Source organism: Gymnoscopelus braueri (assembly GCF_963280865.1).
Source record: "Gymnoscopelus braueri genome assembly, chromosome: 3".
NCBI classification, from domain to species: domain Eukaryota; kingdom Metazoa; phylum Chordata; class Actinopteri; order Myctophiformes; family Myctophidae; genus Gymnoscopelus; species Gymnoscopelus braueri.
In genome coordinates, this window is record NC_137612.1 from 2,122,417 (window position 1) to 2,138,228 (window position 15,812).

The following is a 15,812-nucleotide window of genomic DNA, read 5'->3' on the forward strand; positions in this document are numbered from 1 at the left end:
CTTCCTCTTCTTTACCTTCTTTCCACACGGCTGATGTTCCCCTGTTCCGACTGCATGTCTGCCACTCCCAGGCCTTGGCGGCAGATGCACATTGTACCATCTGCACCCTGTTTCATAGCTCTGTCCGGCTGCGAGGCAGCCGCCCGTTGCACACAGCAAACGTCCCGTGTTCATTGAACTACGGGAGTGTAAAAAAAAAAGTGTACGGCCGCTTATGTATAGGGGCGGCAGTGGCTCAGGGGCGGAGTGGCCGGTAGAGCGGCCGGATGGGAACCGCGAGGTTCCCTGTTCGATCCCGGGCTCCCCCGGAGTTAAGGTCCTTACACACCGGGGCGTTTTATTTCATGCGAATAATACGTTTTTTTTTAAAACCTTATAAAGTCAATGCAAGCTTCCACACCAGTTTCGCGGAGCGGAAAAAGCGTCTTTTAATTATTCGGAACGAGTCAGAATTTTGCGTATATTCGCATATTCGCCGGTGTGTGTAACCGCCTTTAGTGTTGAAGTGTCCTTGAGCAAGACGCTGAACCCCTAATTGCTCCCGATGAGCAGGTTGGTGCCTTGCATGGTTTCCTCCGCCATCGGTGTGTGAATGTGTGTGTGAGTGTGTGTGTGAATGTGTGTGTGAATGTGTGTGTGAATGTGTGTGTGAATGTGTGTGTGAATGGGTGAATGTAATGCACAATCTATGCGCTTTGGATAAAAAGCGTTATATGAATGCACCATTTACCATTCATTTATAGGTCAATGTGTACAGTCACTCTCAGAGAGTTAAAGTGACGCTGAGGATGTTGTGTTCTGATGACTCTCAATCCCCTTTTCACTTTTCTTCCTCAATCTGTTTTTTCCCCCTCATTCTTTCTCCCTCACAACTCTCTCTCTCTCTCTCTACTCGTGCCTCCCCTTCTCTCACTCTCCCTGGTATCAGGGGGGTTGTGCCCCCTGCCACCAGTCCCGCTCCTCCCCCTGCCCCTCGCCCCACCACCACCGCCGCCCCTCGTCCCGGTGGCAGAGCCCCCCCCCCCGACCCGCTCCCCCCTGTGACCGCAGCCCCCCCGCAGATAGGGGGCACGGTGTGGGGCTTCCTGGGAAAGTGAGTGCTCTGCCCCTGGCACTGCGGCTCGGCTGCGTTGGTTAGAGTCCTGCGACTGTGACCGCACCGCTGCACCCGCCTCTGTTTTCATCTGTGTGGCTGCCTGGGTCTGCCTGGGTCTGCCTGGGTCTGCCTGGGTCTGCCTGGGTCTGCCTGGGTCTGCCTGGGTCTGCCTGGGTCTGCCTGGGTCTGCCTGGGTCTGCCTGGGTCTGCATGGGTCTGCCTGGGTCTGCCTGGGTCTGCCTGGGTCTGCATGGGTCTGCCTGGGTCTGCCTGGGTCTGCCTGGGTCTGCCTGGGTCTGCCTGGGTCTGCCTGGGTCTGCCTGGGTCTGCCTGCATGCTGTCTGACGGATTCACAGATCTTTATCCCATTAATCAGAACGCATCTGTGTCATTTTAGATTTCTTTGGCTATTCAAAAATAGCAGATATACAAGCTCATAGCGCGGCACCGAGTGCTGCCCTACGAGCTTGTGCTATTTTTGAAAAATCGTGGAAAAATGTGTAACTCCAATATTTGCTTCTGGGGGGTCCCTGGAACAAAATATTTTGGCGTCCAAATACATATCATTGTGGGGGTCCTTGACATGAAAAAAGTTTGAGAACCACTGATATTATAGCAACATAAGTTAAAAAAAAAAAAATGTTTAGAAGACATTTGTAGAAGTAAAAAGAAAGCTTTAGAAAATATATAAATTTGCGCAAATATTCATGATTTTTCAAAAATAGCAGATCTACAAGCAAATGCCTTCTAAATCAGTAGTTCTCAAACTTTTCTGTGCCAAGGACCCCCAAAATTATATGTAAGTGGCCGCGCCGCGGACTCCCCATCTGAAAATGTTTTGTGCCAGGGACCCCCAGAAGAGAAGATTTATGTTAACAAATTCAAAATACTCGCTGTGAGCTTGTACATCTGCAATTTTTTTTAATAGCCAACGCTAAACTCTAAAATGACACAGATGCTTTCCCGGTTTTAATGGGTTAAATCAGAGCGATGGGCTCTACTACATGTGTACTATCACTTTGTTTGCCCACATGATAGAAAGATCTCAAGATCCATGTAATTCCTGTGAGAATATTATTTATTCCTTTGTGTTATTTCAGTTGTTTGGGAATGTGTAAAGGTGGGTCTGTTATGTTGGTGCTGCAACTATAGTCCCTCAGTGTATGTGTCTGTTTGTGCATGTGTGTGTATTATGTGTGCTTGTGCATGTGTGTGTATTATGTGTGCTTGTCCGTATGTGTATTATGTGTGCTTGTCCGTATGTGTATTATGTGTGCTTGTCCGTATGTGTCTTATTTTCTGTCTCTAAATTGCATGTGGCTGCAAGCATCAATCTCTGCATTGATGTGAAAACCAGCCTGATTTCCAGAGATCTCCGTAACATTGCACGGATCCAGTGCACTTCATTCCGTGGATAGTCGCCTAGAAACCCCGAAATTGCGTGCATATGTACGGCGAGTCCCACGGTGGGCGTAACCAGTCGCAACCCGGAAAAACCCGGAAGCAGAGCAGTCCCCACAACAAAATTTACGATTCTGTGCCTATCGGTACATAACTCAAACGGCGCTGAGTAGGCACAGGCGAACGTCACACCGTTCAGGACGGCAACTCGGTCGCCTTAGCTCCCTCGGTGGTCCTTCACGGGGTGACAGTTCGCCTGTGACTGCGCGCCTCCGTCATGGTTTAGTCACAATGGGGGAGATACGAGGCGGCTATGCACGGAATTTCGGGTTTTTCCGTGTCTATTCACGGAATTTCAAAAACGTTCAAAGAGAACGTTTCCTCTGGAGATCGGGTTGGAGAAAACAGTTAACAAGGAATGTACAAATTATGATCAATTGCATATTGTTGCTGTCCGGCAGAAACCAGCTAACTCCATTTTGACGCTTTTGCATTTTTTCCCCCCATAAATCAGGGCCATTGAACACCCTTTACATCTGTGTGTTGGTCAAAACTCCAGGCTCCACCCCCTTTTGACCTCCAACCTCATTGTGAGCTTGGAGGTCCATTCAGCTGTTCTTATCAATGATGAACAAAACCTCCTAACTCCACTTTTTTTTTCATTTCCTGAAAAATGAACATTTTGGAGTTAGCTGGTTCCTGCCGGACAGCAGAGATATGATGTTTATGATGTTATATTGATATATTGATATATATTTTTTTTTAATATAACATCATAAACATGATGCAGAAAGTTTTGCATCATTTATACAACAATCATTGTCAAGTATCAAGTCTAAATTCTGTCAATATATGTCAATTTAGGCATATATTGTGTCTGTGATGTATTCCTTTGACTCCATGGAGGTGTCATTGCATCATGGTGCTTGCATACAAGGCTTGTTCTGTGTTGTGTTGGCTGTTTTGTGTCGCTTAATATGTAGGAAGGTTCTGTCTGTCATTATTTGAGCTGAGACTTTCTCCTGTCATCATCATGTACAGTCTCTCCCCTGCTTATACCACCAGCCACCTATATCTGCCTGTCTCCACCCATCATCTCTTTCTAACCTCAACTCACCACTGTCCCTCAATTTCCTCTCAATAACATCATCAAACTACCGCTTTATTCTCTGATGATGTTTTCCAGTGTCTGCCCCTTCCCTGTGAGCCCATGCCCCGCCCCCCCCGCGCCCCCAGTCCAGTCCATCCTGCCCTGCCTATAGCTTCACTCTACCACATACTAACAGTGTGGTGGTGGCCTGCATGAATAAAGTTATCATGCTGCTGGTCTTTAGACGTTGCTGTAGTATAGGTAGAAACATGTCCACTCACAGTATGTTCCAAAGCTTATTTTTTTAACGCGTTGCAGCAACAATCTTTTCTGCAATTATTTTTATTTTTGGGCGGTGAAACCGCCCCTATAAGTGAGGTTTGGAAATTTGTACAATTATCCTGCGCTGTGATTGGCCAAAAAGTACCCCGCCTAACCCTGCACCGTGATTGGCCAATCACAGTCAATTCAGGACTGTGATTGGCCAGTGTCACATGACACATGTGCATAGCCCTATATAAGAAACCATAACTTTAAAAAAAACATAAATTAGTTTTTTTAAAGTTATGGTTTCGTCCATCATAAAGAGTGTTTCAATAAATGTATTTATTTTTTGTACATGATTGGTTGACTCCATTCAGTATTGTGATTAGCTAGCAAAACACCGCCCACTTCACACAGGGTGTGATTTTTTACTGTGTATGTGATGGTTAAGAATCTACACCTGGTATTAATCTTAACGTTTTGTGAGCTGAGTGTGCCAATCCTTTGGTCTTCTTGCTGTATAGTAGGTACCGTACGGTACGGTAGGGTCTGAACTGGACCACCAGCGGTCACCCTGGTCTATCCTATCAGCTGTCCTCCTCTGTCTGACTGTCTCTGCAACTTGAATCTCTTAACCGTACCACTCACCCTCCTTTACTCACCTGAACCCAGACAACCTTTTCTTGCTGTCTGCAATATAACTGTCCTCAAACCCACCGTTTTGCTTAATCTCTTGCTCGATGCTCCAACCTTCCTCTTCTTTCCCTTCTTTCCACGCGGCTGATGTTCCCCTGTTCCGACTGCATGTCTGCCACTCCCAGGCCGTGGCGGCAGATGCACATTGTACCATCTGCACCCTGTTTCATAGCTCTGTCCGGCTGCGAGGCAGCCGCCCGTTGCACACAGCAAACGTCCCGTGTTCATTGAACTACGGGAGTGTGAAAAAAAGAGTGGACGGCCGCTTACATATACAGGTCAATGTGTGCACTCTCGTAGAGTTAAACTGACGCTGAGGATTTTGTGTGTGTAGGTGCCTTTGAACTCGCCCACATTGTTTGTGGATGAGCACGTCACAGTACAATCCTCAGTGACTATAACTCTGAGAGTGTGAAAAACAGATCCAAATGGACAAATTTGGTCCATGTGGGTCTGTTTGTCTAATAAGACAAATATGCCTTAATACATTATATAATCGCCCTCTATAACTAAAATGTACAGTAAAATAAAAAAATATAAAATATTTTAGTTATTTTAGAAATAGTTCATCTTCTACTCAAGAGCAAGCCCCCAGAGTTGCTGAGAAACATTGAAGCTGCCACCCTAGTGGCCAAAGCGGGAACTGCAGGCGGGGAGAAATACATGCACGCGCAAAACATACTGAGAGATATTTATATTTATACATATAAATATGTAAACATATTATACATACATACATATGCATTTACATATAAATATGCATCTCGAGTGTATTTAATAAATATCTCGCGTTCAATCCTTGACACACGGGCTGCCATAGAACGCAAAAAGGACACTAGTGCTCATGCTCATAACTCTATGGGGGGTCAAAATCGAACCAATAATTCTACTTCCGGCAGGTTTCCGGGTGCTTCAAAACGCCACTGAGCACATTCATTGAAATGATAGCTGGGGGCGGGGCAATCCGCCCTCTAGTTATATTATACCTCTATGCTCAAGAGGGACAACGCCCGTCACAAGTTGATGTTGTCATTTGTCCATGTGTAGTCCAGCCCTATGGAATGTTATTAGCATGTCTTCATAAAAAAACAACTCAATACTTTGTAAGGTTAATATGAACATCAAAACAATATTTTAAATATGTTTTATTAGCATATGCATTCCATACATTCCATAGGACTGGACCACACCTGAACAAATGACATCATCAACCTGCGACCATCAGTGAAAGATGAACTATTTCTAAAATAAATAAAACGTTTGTTTAAAGTGTTTAGTTATAGAGGGCAATTAAAATGTGTTAAAGGCATATTTGGCTTATCGGCCAGGGATCCTTTTAACACTGAGGACGTCACTTTGCACCTTTTGATCTTCTCTGGGTCCTGTTTTGTTTTATTTAGAACGTCTAATGTCTGACTATGTCTTTGTCCTTGTTCTTTTTTCTTTTACTCTTTCCTCTGTCTCCCCTCTTGTGTCCTGTCTCCCCCCCCCCTCCTCTCCTCTCCTCTTCCTCTCCTCTTCCTCTTCCTCTCCTCTTCCTCTGCCTGCAGTCTAGCTCCCAGCCGGTAAGTGACGTCCCTCTTGGCATGACCCCCCCCTCTCTCTCTCCACACTGCCACCTGTCACCTGACGCACACCGCCACCCTCATGCTAATGCCTGGTTTATACTTAGTCGTACAATGGTGTCCCGCTCCAAAAATAGCCGATCTGCAAGCTCACAATGAGTCGCAACGAGTTGCAAGCTCACAACGAGTGGCAGCACATTGTGACCTTGTACATCGACTATTTTCGGCGTATGAAATTATTTAGGCATAATAACCGTGCCGCCTTGTTGCCTGTGAGCTTGTGTGAGTCATCTCAACTAGGTCCTCTAACACACCAATGATAAACTGTGGGGATTGATGAATAATCTGTGACTCAAACGTTGTGAATTTGTCCTTTAAAATTATGTCCTTTAAAATAATGTACATATTTACTACTGGCCATTTGTGCTTAACCCAGTAATACCATGAGGCCCATTCCTTCAAATGTCTTCAGTTTTCTGAAAAACTCAGGTTGCTATGTCAGTGGTGCTCAAACCTTTTCATGTCAAGGACCCCCAAAATGATATGTATTTGGCCGTGGACCCCCATCTCAAAATATTTTGTTCCAGGGACCCCCAGAAGCAAAGATTTGAGTTCAAAATGTTCGCTTTAAAAGAATATATTTAAAGGTAGGGTAAGTGATTTTCTTTGGTTAAAATAAGTGTTAAATAGCTCTATATTCTGATAGTACTCATTGCTATAGAGTGTGTGTTCAGTAAAAGGAGTCTCCTTGTCTCTCCAGCTCTTTATAAAACAGAAAATGCATTTTCGTTTCAGTTTCAGTTTCATTTCCAATTTTATCCAATCAGGATAGAGAACTCAATCAGGATATAGATTAAACAAGTGAAATTGGAAGTGATGACACTAAGAAATGAGCAGACAAAATTGGAACTGGAACACTATAAAAATGAAGCTTAAAAATGGGTACTTTCTCCTGATTGGCTGAGATTTTGACACCTACCGGAAAATGTATTTTCTGTTTATTAAAGAGCTGGAGAGACGGGAAGACTCCTGTTACTGAACAAACACTCTATAGCAATGATTACTATCAGAATATAGTGCTTTAACCTTTTAACAAGATACTTTTTTTTTAACCCAAAAATATCACTTACCCTACCTTTAATCAAAGATTTGCACAAATTGTTATTTTTGAATAGCCAAAGTATAAAATCATGCTTTTTTAGCTAATATCTAAAATGACACAGATGCTTTCCCCGTATTAATGGGTTGGGTTTCATGTTTTTGTTTTTGTTTATGCAAATTCAGTATTCAATCTAATCACCTTTGGTAACAACTCCCACTTTATTTATTTGTATTTAGCTAACAGTTTGAGGCTAATGAATGTCAGATTCAATGAGATGACTCATTTGATGTGTGATTTTCTATCCGTTTGTGTTTTTCAGACCAGGAGTAAAAGAGCAAGTGAAGAAGGGTCCAAACATTAAACTTGGATCCCAAGCAGACAAGAAAGGCCTGGGGCTGGATCCTCGTAAGGATGGCCCCGTGGACCATTTAAAGGTAAGGATGGCCCCGTGGACCATTTAAAGGTAAGGATGGCCCCCGTGGACCATTTAAAGGTGCGGGTTTCTTCAAAAACATTTATACTTTATCTTTATACAAAAGAGGTGTGTGTGTGTGTGTGTGTGTGTGTGTGTGTGTGTGTGTGTGTGTGTGTGTGTGTGTGTGTGTGTGTGTGTGTGTGTGTGTGTGTGTGTGTGTGTGTGTGTGTGTGTGTGTGTGTGTGTGTGTGTGTGTGTGTGTGTGTGTGTGTGTGTGTGTGTGTGTGTGTGTGTGGGTGGGTGGGTGGGTGTGGGTGAGCGCGTGTGTGCATGTGTACGTCCAACCCGATCTCCAGAGAACTAGTATACATTGCACGGATCCAGTGCACTTCATTCCGTGCATAGTCGCCTAGAAACCCAGAAATTCCGTGCATATGTACATCTCTCCCTTTGTGACAAAACCATTTCGGAGGCGCGCAGTCTCAAGGGAAGTGTCGCCACGTAAGGGGCCACCGAGCGAGCTAAAGCGAGCGAGTTGCCGTCCCGAACGTTCTCAGCGCCGTTTGAGTTATGTACCGATAGGCACAGAATCGTAAATTTTGTTGTGGGGACTGCTCTGCTTCCGGGTTTTTCCGGGTTGCGACTGGTTACGCCCACCGTGGGACTCGCCGTACATATGCACGCAATTTCGGGGTTTCTAGGCGACTATCCACGGAATGAAGTGCACTGGATCCGTGCAATGTATACTAGTTCTCTGGAGATCAGGCTGGCACGTCAGTTGGTAGCAGGGATGGAACAATATGAAAATTACACCTCGTGATTATTGTGTCAAAAATACGTTATTATCCCGATAATCAAAATATGCTTAAAACTTCAAATGCCACTTTTGTTTTAACCGCTTGAAACCCCAGCATCCCTATTCTGGGTGGAACGTTCGCCAAAAATAGCCGATCTACAAGCTCACAACTCGGCGCGTTGCAACGTGTTGTGAGCTTGTAGATCTGCTATTTTTAGCGAATCGATTTGTGTAGAGTGAAATAAGAGCGTACCATCTTTACATGTCCGTTTTATGGAGGGTTTAAGTGGTACTGAATTTGCAGCTCAACAAAAGCTAATTCACGATAATAACAATAAGGATTATTGTCCCGTCCCTTTAGTTGGAAGAGCTGATGAACACTCTAGAAAGGACCAGACAGGAGCTGGACGCCACTAAGCAGCGGCTCTCGTCCACCCAGCAGTCGCTACAGGAGAGGGACGGACATCTGACCAACATGAGGCAGGAACGCAGGAAACAGCTGGAGGAGATCCTGGAGATGAAGTTAGTGCCGTTAACTCATTCAGTGCCACAAGATGTCAAAGACGTCATGAGGCCTGACGCCCCGTGTGCCACAAGACGTCAAAGACGTCATGAAAAAAAAAAATATATATATATATATATATATATATATATATTATTATTTTTATTTTTTTAGAAAAACATGTTCAGAACCCAAGATATGAGGATTTGAAGATTTTCTGCTCCATTCACTTCTTGTTTAACTTTTTACTGAAAAAGGCTGTATCTCGGCTCCTAAGCACTTTTTTTTTACAATAAATTTTGGTTGTGGCACAAAATTCCATAAATAAGCATGGCACTGAAAGAGTTAATGTCGTCTGACGTCTGACAAAACACCATGTCTTCTCTTAACACATTGGCTGCCAAAGACACATATCTGCGTTCTATTTAATCCCTCGCCTGGCTGCCAAAGACGCAGATCTGCGTTCAAAAAAAAAAAAAAAAAGGAGATATGATTTATCGAAGATTTAAACTCCCATCCACTTCCTTGTTAACTTAAAACTTAAAAATTCCTGAGTACTTTTTTTTTCAATGAAAAATCTCTGGCAGTCTACAGCAAAAAATCTGAAATAATTCTGGCAGATTAGGTGTTAATTAAATGTACTTTGATTTGTACTATTTCTAAAAGCATGTACCTTTAAATATTTAAGTATTTTTAAAAGCAAGTACTCCAGTAGCCCTAGAATGGCCGTGATACGGCCCGGACGGCTAGGCTAGCGGTCCGGGCACCGTGTATCGCGGGATCGAATTCCGATCCCGAGTCCGACCTACGCTGCGTGTCACTCCCCATCTCTCTCTCCCTATTTCATGTCAGACTACTGTACTATCTAATAAAGGCAGAAAAAGCCACAAAAATGTCTTTAAAAAAAGAACGGTTGTGATATTACATACCTTTTATGTATTCCAAATACTGTACAGAACACAGCCATAGATCGCTCATATCCCCGCCCAGGCAGCAGGCTGTATCTCGGAGGCGTTTAAAGTTGTGGCACTGCGTGTGTACTCGCCCAATAATGAATGCCTGCGACTTGGAGTCAGATATTGTCCTCTAGTTTCATATCCATTTGGCAGAAAACGTGTGTTTAGTAAAATATCTCCACTTTTCCCCGAGCTGCACACGGACAACATTCTGAGACCAAAATGATTGCAGGACTGAACAAATGAAAACTTCCTTTGGGTAGCACAGTGGTGTCCAAAGTGCGGCCCGCGGGCCATTTGCGGCCCGAGGACAATTTTTTTGCGGCCCTTGGCTTCATTCCTAAATTGTATTATGAACGGCCCGCCTGCACCTTCAATAAAATAAAAAGATTTATAAAAGTGAAAATTGCTTTTTCCTTCTTCGCCTCAGGATGGCAGGACCTTCTCTAGCTCTTGCTTGACCCTAAAACCGAAATAAAGTAACAATAATTTCACATTTTCGCCCAAAATCCGCCTATAACTGAAAACTTTCGCGCACGCCATCTGCCCCGTGGGTGTTTTCATATTTTCTAATTTGGCCCCCTTTGAAAAAAGTTTGGACACCACTGGGGTAGCACATACTGTACGCATGGGGCAATTAATCACCCCTGTCCATAGTAACGATCTATGGCTGTGTATTTGGAATGCATGAAATGTATGTAATATCACAGCCATTCTAGGGCTAGTACTACAGTACTCAAGTGCTGGGGTTGAGCTTTTGACCGACTTCTCTCTCGTCATTGATCATGTCTTTTTTTTTGGGGGGGGGGGGGGGGTAAATTCATGCTGACGTTGTGGTCATGTCGTTTCTTGTATCCTCCTCAGAGGGGGGGGGGGTAAATTCATGCTGACGTTGTGGTTATGTCGTTTCTTGTATCCTCCTCAGAGGGGGGGGGGGTAAATTCATGCTGACGTTGTGGTAATGTCGTTTCTTGTATCCTCCTCAGAGGGGGGGGGGGGTAAATTCATGCTGACGTTGTGGTAATGTCGTTTCTTGTATCCTCCTCAGAGGGGGGGGGGGTAAATTCATGCTGACGTTGTGGTAATGTCGTTTCTTGTATCCTCCTCAGAGGGGGGGGGGGGGTAAATTCATGCTGACGTTGTGGTAATGTCGTTTCTTGTATCCTCCTCAGAGGGGGGGGGGGGTAAATTCATGCTGACGTTGTGGTAATGTCGTTTCTTGTATCCTCCTCAGAGGGGGGGGGGGGTAAATTCATGCTGACGTTGTGGTCATGTCGTTTCTTGTATCCTCCTAAAGACAACAAGCTCTGCTGGCGGCCATTAGTGAGAAGGACGCTAACATCGCTCTGCTGGAGCTCTCTGGCCCCAATAAGAAGAAGTCCCAAGAGGAGGTGTTGGCCCTCAAGAGAGAAAAAGACAGACTGATGCACCAGCTTAAACAGCAGGTTGGTCCTGTGGCACATATATTAAATTAGCATAATTAACCTAGCTTTTTAACTGCATTTACCCACCTGTTGTGTTTGCCTGTGTTTCTCAAAAAAACATGTCGTGTCAAGGAGCCCAAAATTAACATTTATTTGGTCACGGACCCCCATTTGAAAAGAATTTTCCAGGGACCACAAGATATCTGTTGTTAAAATGTTGCAAAAATATTAAAACCCTTGAAGATAGCAGATCTACTAGTTGTGAGCTTGTAGATCGCCTATTGTCAAATAGCGTATGTATGCATATACAGTACAGTAGGGGTTAAAGTGGTTATACTGATTTAGATGCTACATTCACTTAATTTTGCTGCGGACCCCCTGAAACCCCCTCAAGGGCCCCTGGGGGTCCCTTGACCCCACTTTGAGAACCACTGGTACACAGGGTTCTATTGGATGAACATTGATTGGTTGCTGCGCTGCCTTTATTCTGCATCTTTGCAATCAGCAGCTCCTCTTTTTAATCCTCCTCACAGACACAGAGCAGAATGAAGCTGATAGCCGACAACTACGAAGACGAGCACTACCACCCCCCCCACGGCCCCCACCCGGCCCAGGGGCCCCACGGCCCCCACCCGGCCCAGGGGCCCCACGGCCCCCACCCGGCCCCCCAGGGGCCGACGCCCCCACACCCTCAGCCTCAGCCACAGCCGCAGTACCCCCACCCTCCACACGGCCAGCAGGCGCAGTACCCTCACGCACCACACGCGCAACAACACCCCCAGGCCCCCCCGCAGCAGCACCCGCACCCGCAGCAGACCCAGCAGCAGTACCCTCACCCCCCTCAGCACCCTCAGCACCCTCAGCACCCTCAGCCTCCGCCCCAGCAGCAGCACCCGCGCCCCCCACAGCCCCAACACCCCCACGCGCAGCACCCGCAGCAGCAGCACCCCCACGGACCGCCCCCACAGCAGCATTCGCATTCCCAGCATCCCCAACCCCACCCACAAGGGCCCCACCCGCAAGGGCCACACCCACAAGGGCCCCACCCGCAAGGGTCCCACCCCCAAGGGTCCCACCCGCAAGGGCCCCACCCGCAGCATCCTCATCCCCAGCATCCTCCGCACCCCCATCACCCTCAACACGCCCCTCAACACTCCCAGCATCCACGCCACCCTCCTCCGCACCATCGCGGAGGGCCTGCCCGAGGACCCCCCCATGCTGGTCACCGCCCGGCCCCGGACCAGGTGAGACTCTTTCCTCCTGACTGTGTGGCTGTTTGTCATGTGGAGGAACAAGTGCTTTAGTGCTGCATGTCTTCTGTCAAACATGTAACGTCTCTATAGAGTTTGTTCTTGAAAATGTTTTGATGTTTTTATTATAATGCTTTTGGTCACAACCATCTCATCTATGTTAAAGGTTTAATGACATTCACTTTTACACCACATTCAAAGTCTTTGTCCTGGTCCTTCAAAAGTGTACAAAAAGTTTTAAGTGAAAATTCCATTCCAGTGATCCATGGCAGGTGTTTTTCTCTCACATTTCTAAAGCCTTTTCAACTGCAATGAAAAAAGAAATCTTTGCCTGCGGGTGTCGCTGGTGAGGGATTTTGCCTGTCAATCATCGCCTCTGCTCCGCCCCCCCCAAAGGAAAGGATAGGGGAGGGGAGGGGCGAGGAGGACAGTGGGCGGGATTAATCGACTGTGACCTCACTGTCGAAGAGCCAAGCTCAGATTACTTTTCAGCCTAATTATTCAGAAAACCCCAGACCACAGAAAATCCACTGAATGTTCTAAGTTCAGTTTTTTTGGGTGTAATTGAGGTCATAAAACCCCAAATAAAACATTGAAAATAAAAAAAGTGAAAATGAATGTCATGATACCTTTAAAGGGCAAGACCACTTTGGTAGAGGTTTGGTTTGTGTAGTTACCTTGCCATGATGTAACTCCAAAGGTGGACAAGAAATGAAAAATAATTGCTCCAATAATTAGAAATTGATAATTAAAAATATGCTCCCCCATTGACTTACATTGTACACTGAAACAGCTCTCAAAGTCACTCTTTTAGCCCATAAACGAACACAAACTAAGCTGATTCAGACAATATAGAGCATCACCAAACCCAGTACTGTTTATTTTTTTTATAAAAATGTCAACTTCCTGATGATTTTACTATTTCAAGATTCGGATCCGGATGCGCCGATCCAGTCCAGGTTTTCTTTCTAATAAAAATAGCTAAATCAACAGTAAGTTAACATTTTTATTAAAACAAAAAACAGTACTGGGTTTGGTGATGTTCTATATTGTCTGAATCAACTTTGTTTACATCCGTTTACATGCTAAAAGAGCGACTTTGAGAGCTGTTTTACTGTACAATGTAAGTCAATGGGGAGCATATTTTGAATGATCAATTTCTAATCAATGCAGCAATAATTTTTTATTTCTTGACCACCTTTGGAGTTACATCATGGCGAGGTAACTACACAACCCAAACCTCTACCAAAGTGGTCTTGCCCTTTAAGTGACCTAAATAGTATTGTTATTATTATTATTGTCCATAAACACTGTCAGCAACTTTGGAAACTAGTCACCAGTATTTACAAGCTAGCCATGTACTGCACTGCTATCACTGTAATGTTCCGCCTTATTGGCAGGTTGGATGCAGAATTACATGTGCTATAAGTGATATTTATTTGTTTAAAACAAATAGTTTTTTTTTGGTTAAAAATGTTAAGCTCTATATTTAGTCCATGGGCAGACTAAGTCAGTACCACTTGCACCAGCGTCTAAAATGCTATATTTCAGTAACTTTAACAGCTGATAACACTAATTTAGCTGTGACTCAGGAAGGCGTATCATGCCAACATTACAGACAAAAAAAACGTTACATTTGCCACCTTGAGTGGTACCGACATCTGCTCTGGCCCATGGACTAATTCCGATCATTGCTATGATGGGTTCTGGGTCGGGGTTCTAAGTAACTGGGTTCTCCCTGTCTCTCCAGTATTTGGTCAAATATGTTTTTCAGGTGGGATAGCTGAACCCGTGTATCAGCTTAGATTTTATAGTGTTCCAGCTCCAATTTTGTCTACTCATTTGTTTCATCACTTCCAATTTCGGTTGTTTCTCTATCTTGACCTGAACATTTATTTTCTGTTCACTAAGAGTTGGAGAGACTCTAGCACTGACTACTATGGGAACACAAAATATCACTTACAGCACCTTTAATTTGACTGGATTACAGACCAAACAGTGATCACGTTCTCAGATTGTTTTGATGCAAAATCATGGTTTTCGTGTAAAAACGTCAATACTTTACTGACACACTCCAATTTTTCTGAATATCTTTCACTCTGCTTGCTCTGCCCGTAACGTCTCTGGATCTGTGCTAACCCCAGTAACCTCTGCTTTCTTCACTTCATGCTAACCCTCGCCATTGCCCTACGTATGTCATCGTCCACCATAGGATGACGAAGAGGGCATTTGGGCATAATCTTCGTTGTGACAACCAAAGCTCTAATGTTGTTTTGAGGGGTGAGATGTCAGACTTTTTGCAACTTTACAGTTCTCAATTATTTTCTCTCTCTGAAGCGGCTGTTCATTTCTTTCTTTCTTTCTTTCTTTCTTTCTTTTTGTGTCAAACTGAATGGTAGTCGACTAGTCGTATCACTTCTTCAATCTCTCTTGCTTTTCTCTGTTGTGTCGTTCATTCCTCATCTTTCCCCCTTTACAGATGATTCAGTCACTATTGGAGGTGCACAGCCATGCCATGATGTTGAAACACAGACCAGACCAAACCTTTATCACAATCACTTATTTCATATTCAACGTTGGGGGCCTTCAATATATTATTTGTTTTCCTGGGGAAGAGGAGGAAGCACTAAGGTGGACAGGCCACACGAGGAGACTGACAGCTGGTCAGGTAATCTCAGCATAATAAGGAGACACTTTATCTGAACAGAGTCTCTCACGTTGCACTCTTGACTTCAATTAGCCAAACCCATGATGTGTTTTTTATTTTATTTATACATTTTTAGGTGACTTAAGGACCTCGTCCGTATATCACTGGGGACAGACATGTCCTACACAACAGTGGTTCTCAATCTTTTTTCATGTCAAGGACCCCCACACGGGATTTGCGTTGTTCACATTTTTCACATATTTTTGGCGAGATCTTTTGAAAATAGCGGACCTACAAGCTCACATCGCGACGCGTCGTGAGCTTGTAGATCGGCTGTTTTCAATTAAAGTGGTTAAACTGATTTTGATGTTGAACACCCTCAAGGACCCCTGGTGGAGGGGGGGGGGGGAGGGGGGCACATTGAGAACCACTGCTCTAAAACTGGATAAGACTGGCCCCTCAATTAGCTCGGGACAGAGAGGCAGTGGATGAAGACCACGGCTCTGTGTCTCACTGGTCAGCTCACTTGTCCGTCATCTACTGGAAACCTACCCCCCCCCCCCCCCAGATGAATGCCTCCTCCAACCACAACAACCTGCTCATGATGA

At 44.9% G+C, this 15,812-nt stretch overlaps 1 protein-coding gene across 1 annotated transcript in view; it reads left to right on the top strand.

Annotated features, from left to right (window-relative positions):
* The window catches only part of LOC308082814 (ERC protein 2-like), a gene marked incomplete at its 5' end in the record, with an annotated part of 64,600 nt that extends 49,243 nt beyond the window's left edge, over positions 1 to 15,357 (top strand). Inside the window, 6 exon segments of the mRNA XM_080424835.1 lie at positions 7,534 to 7,648; positions 8,787 to 8,947; positions 11,181 to 11,328; positions 11,841 to 12,551; positions 15,037 to 15,225; positions 15,341 to 15,357. Coding sequence (XP_080280961.1) covers positions 7,534 to 7,648; positions 8,787 to 8,947; positions 11,181 to 11,328; positions 11,841 to 12,551; positions 15,037 to 15,225; positions 15,341 to 15,349 — 1,333 coding nt within the window. The 3' untranslated portion in view covers positions 15,350 to 15,357.
* Between the last annotated feature and the right edge of the window lie 455 nt (positions 15,358 to 15,812).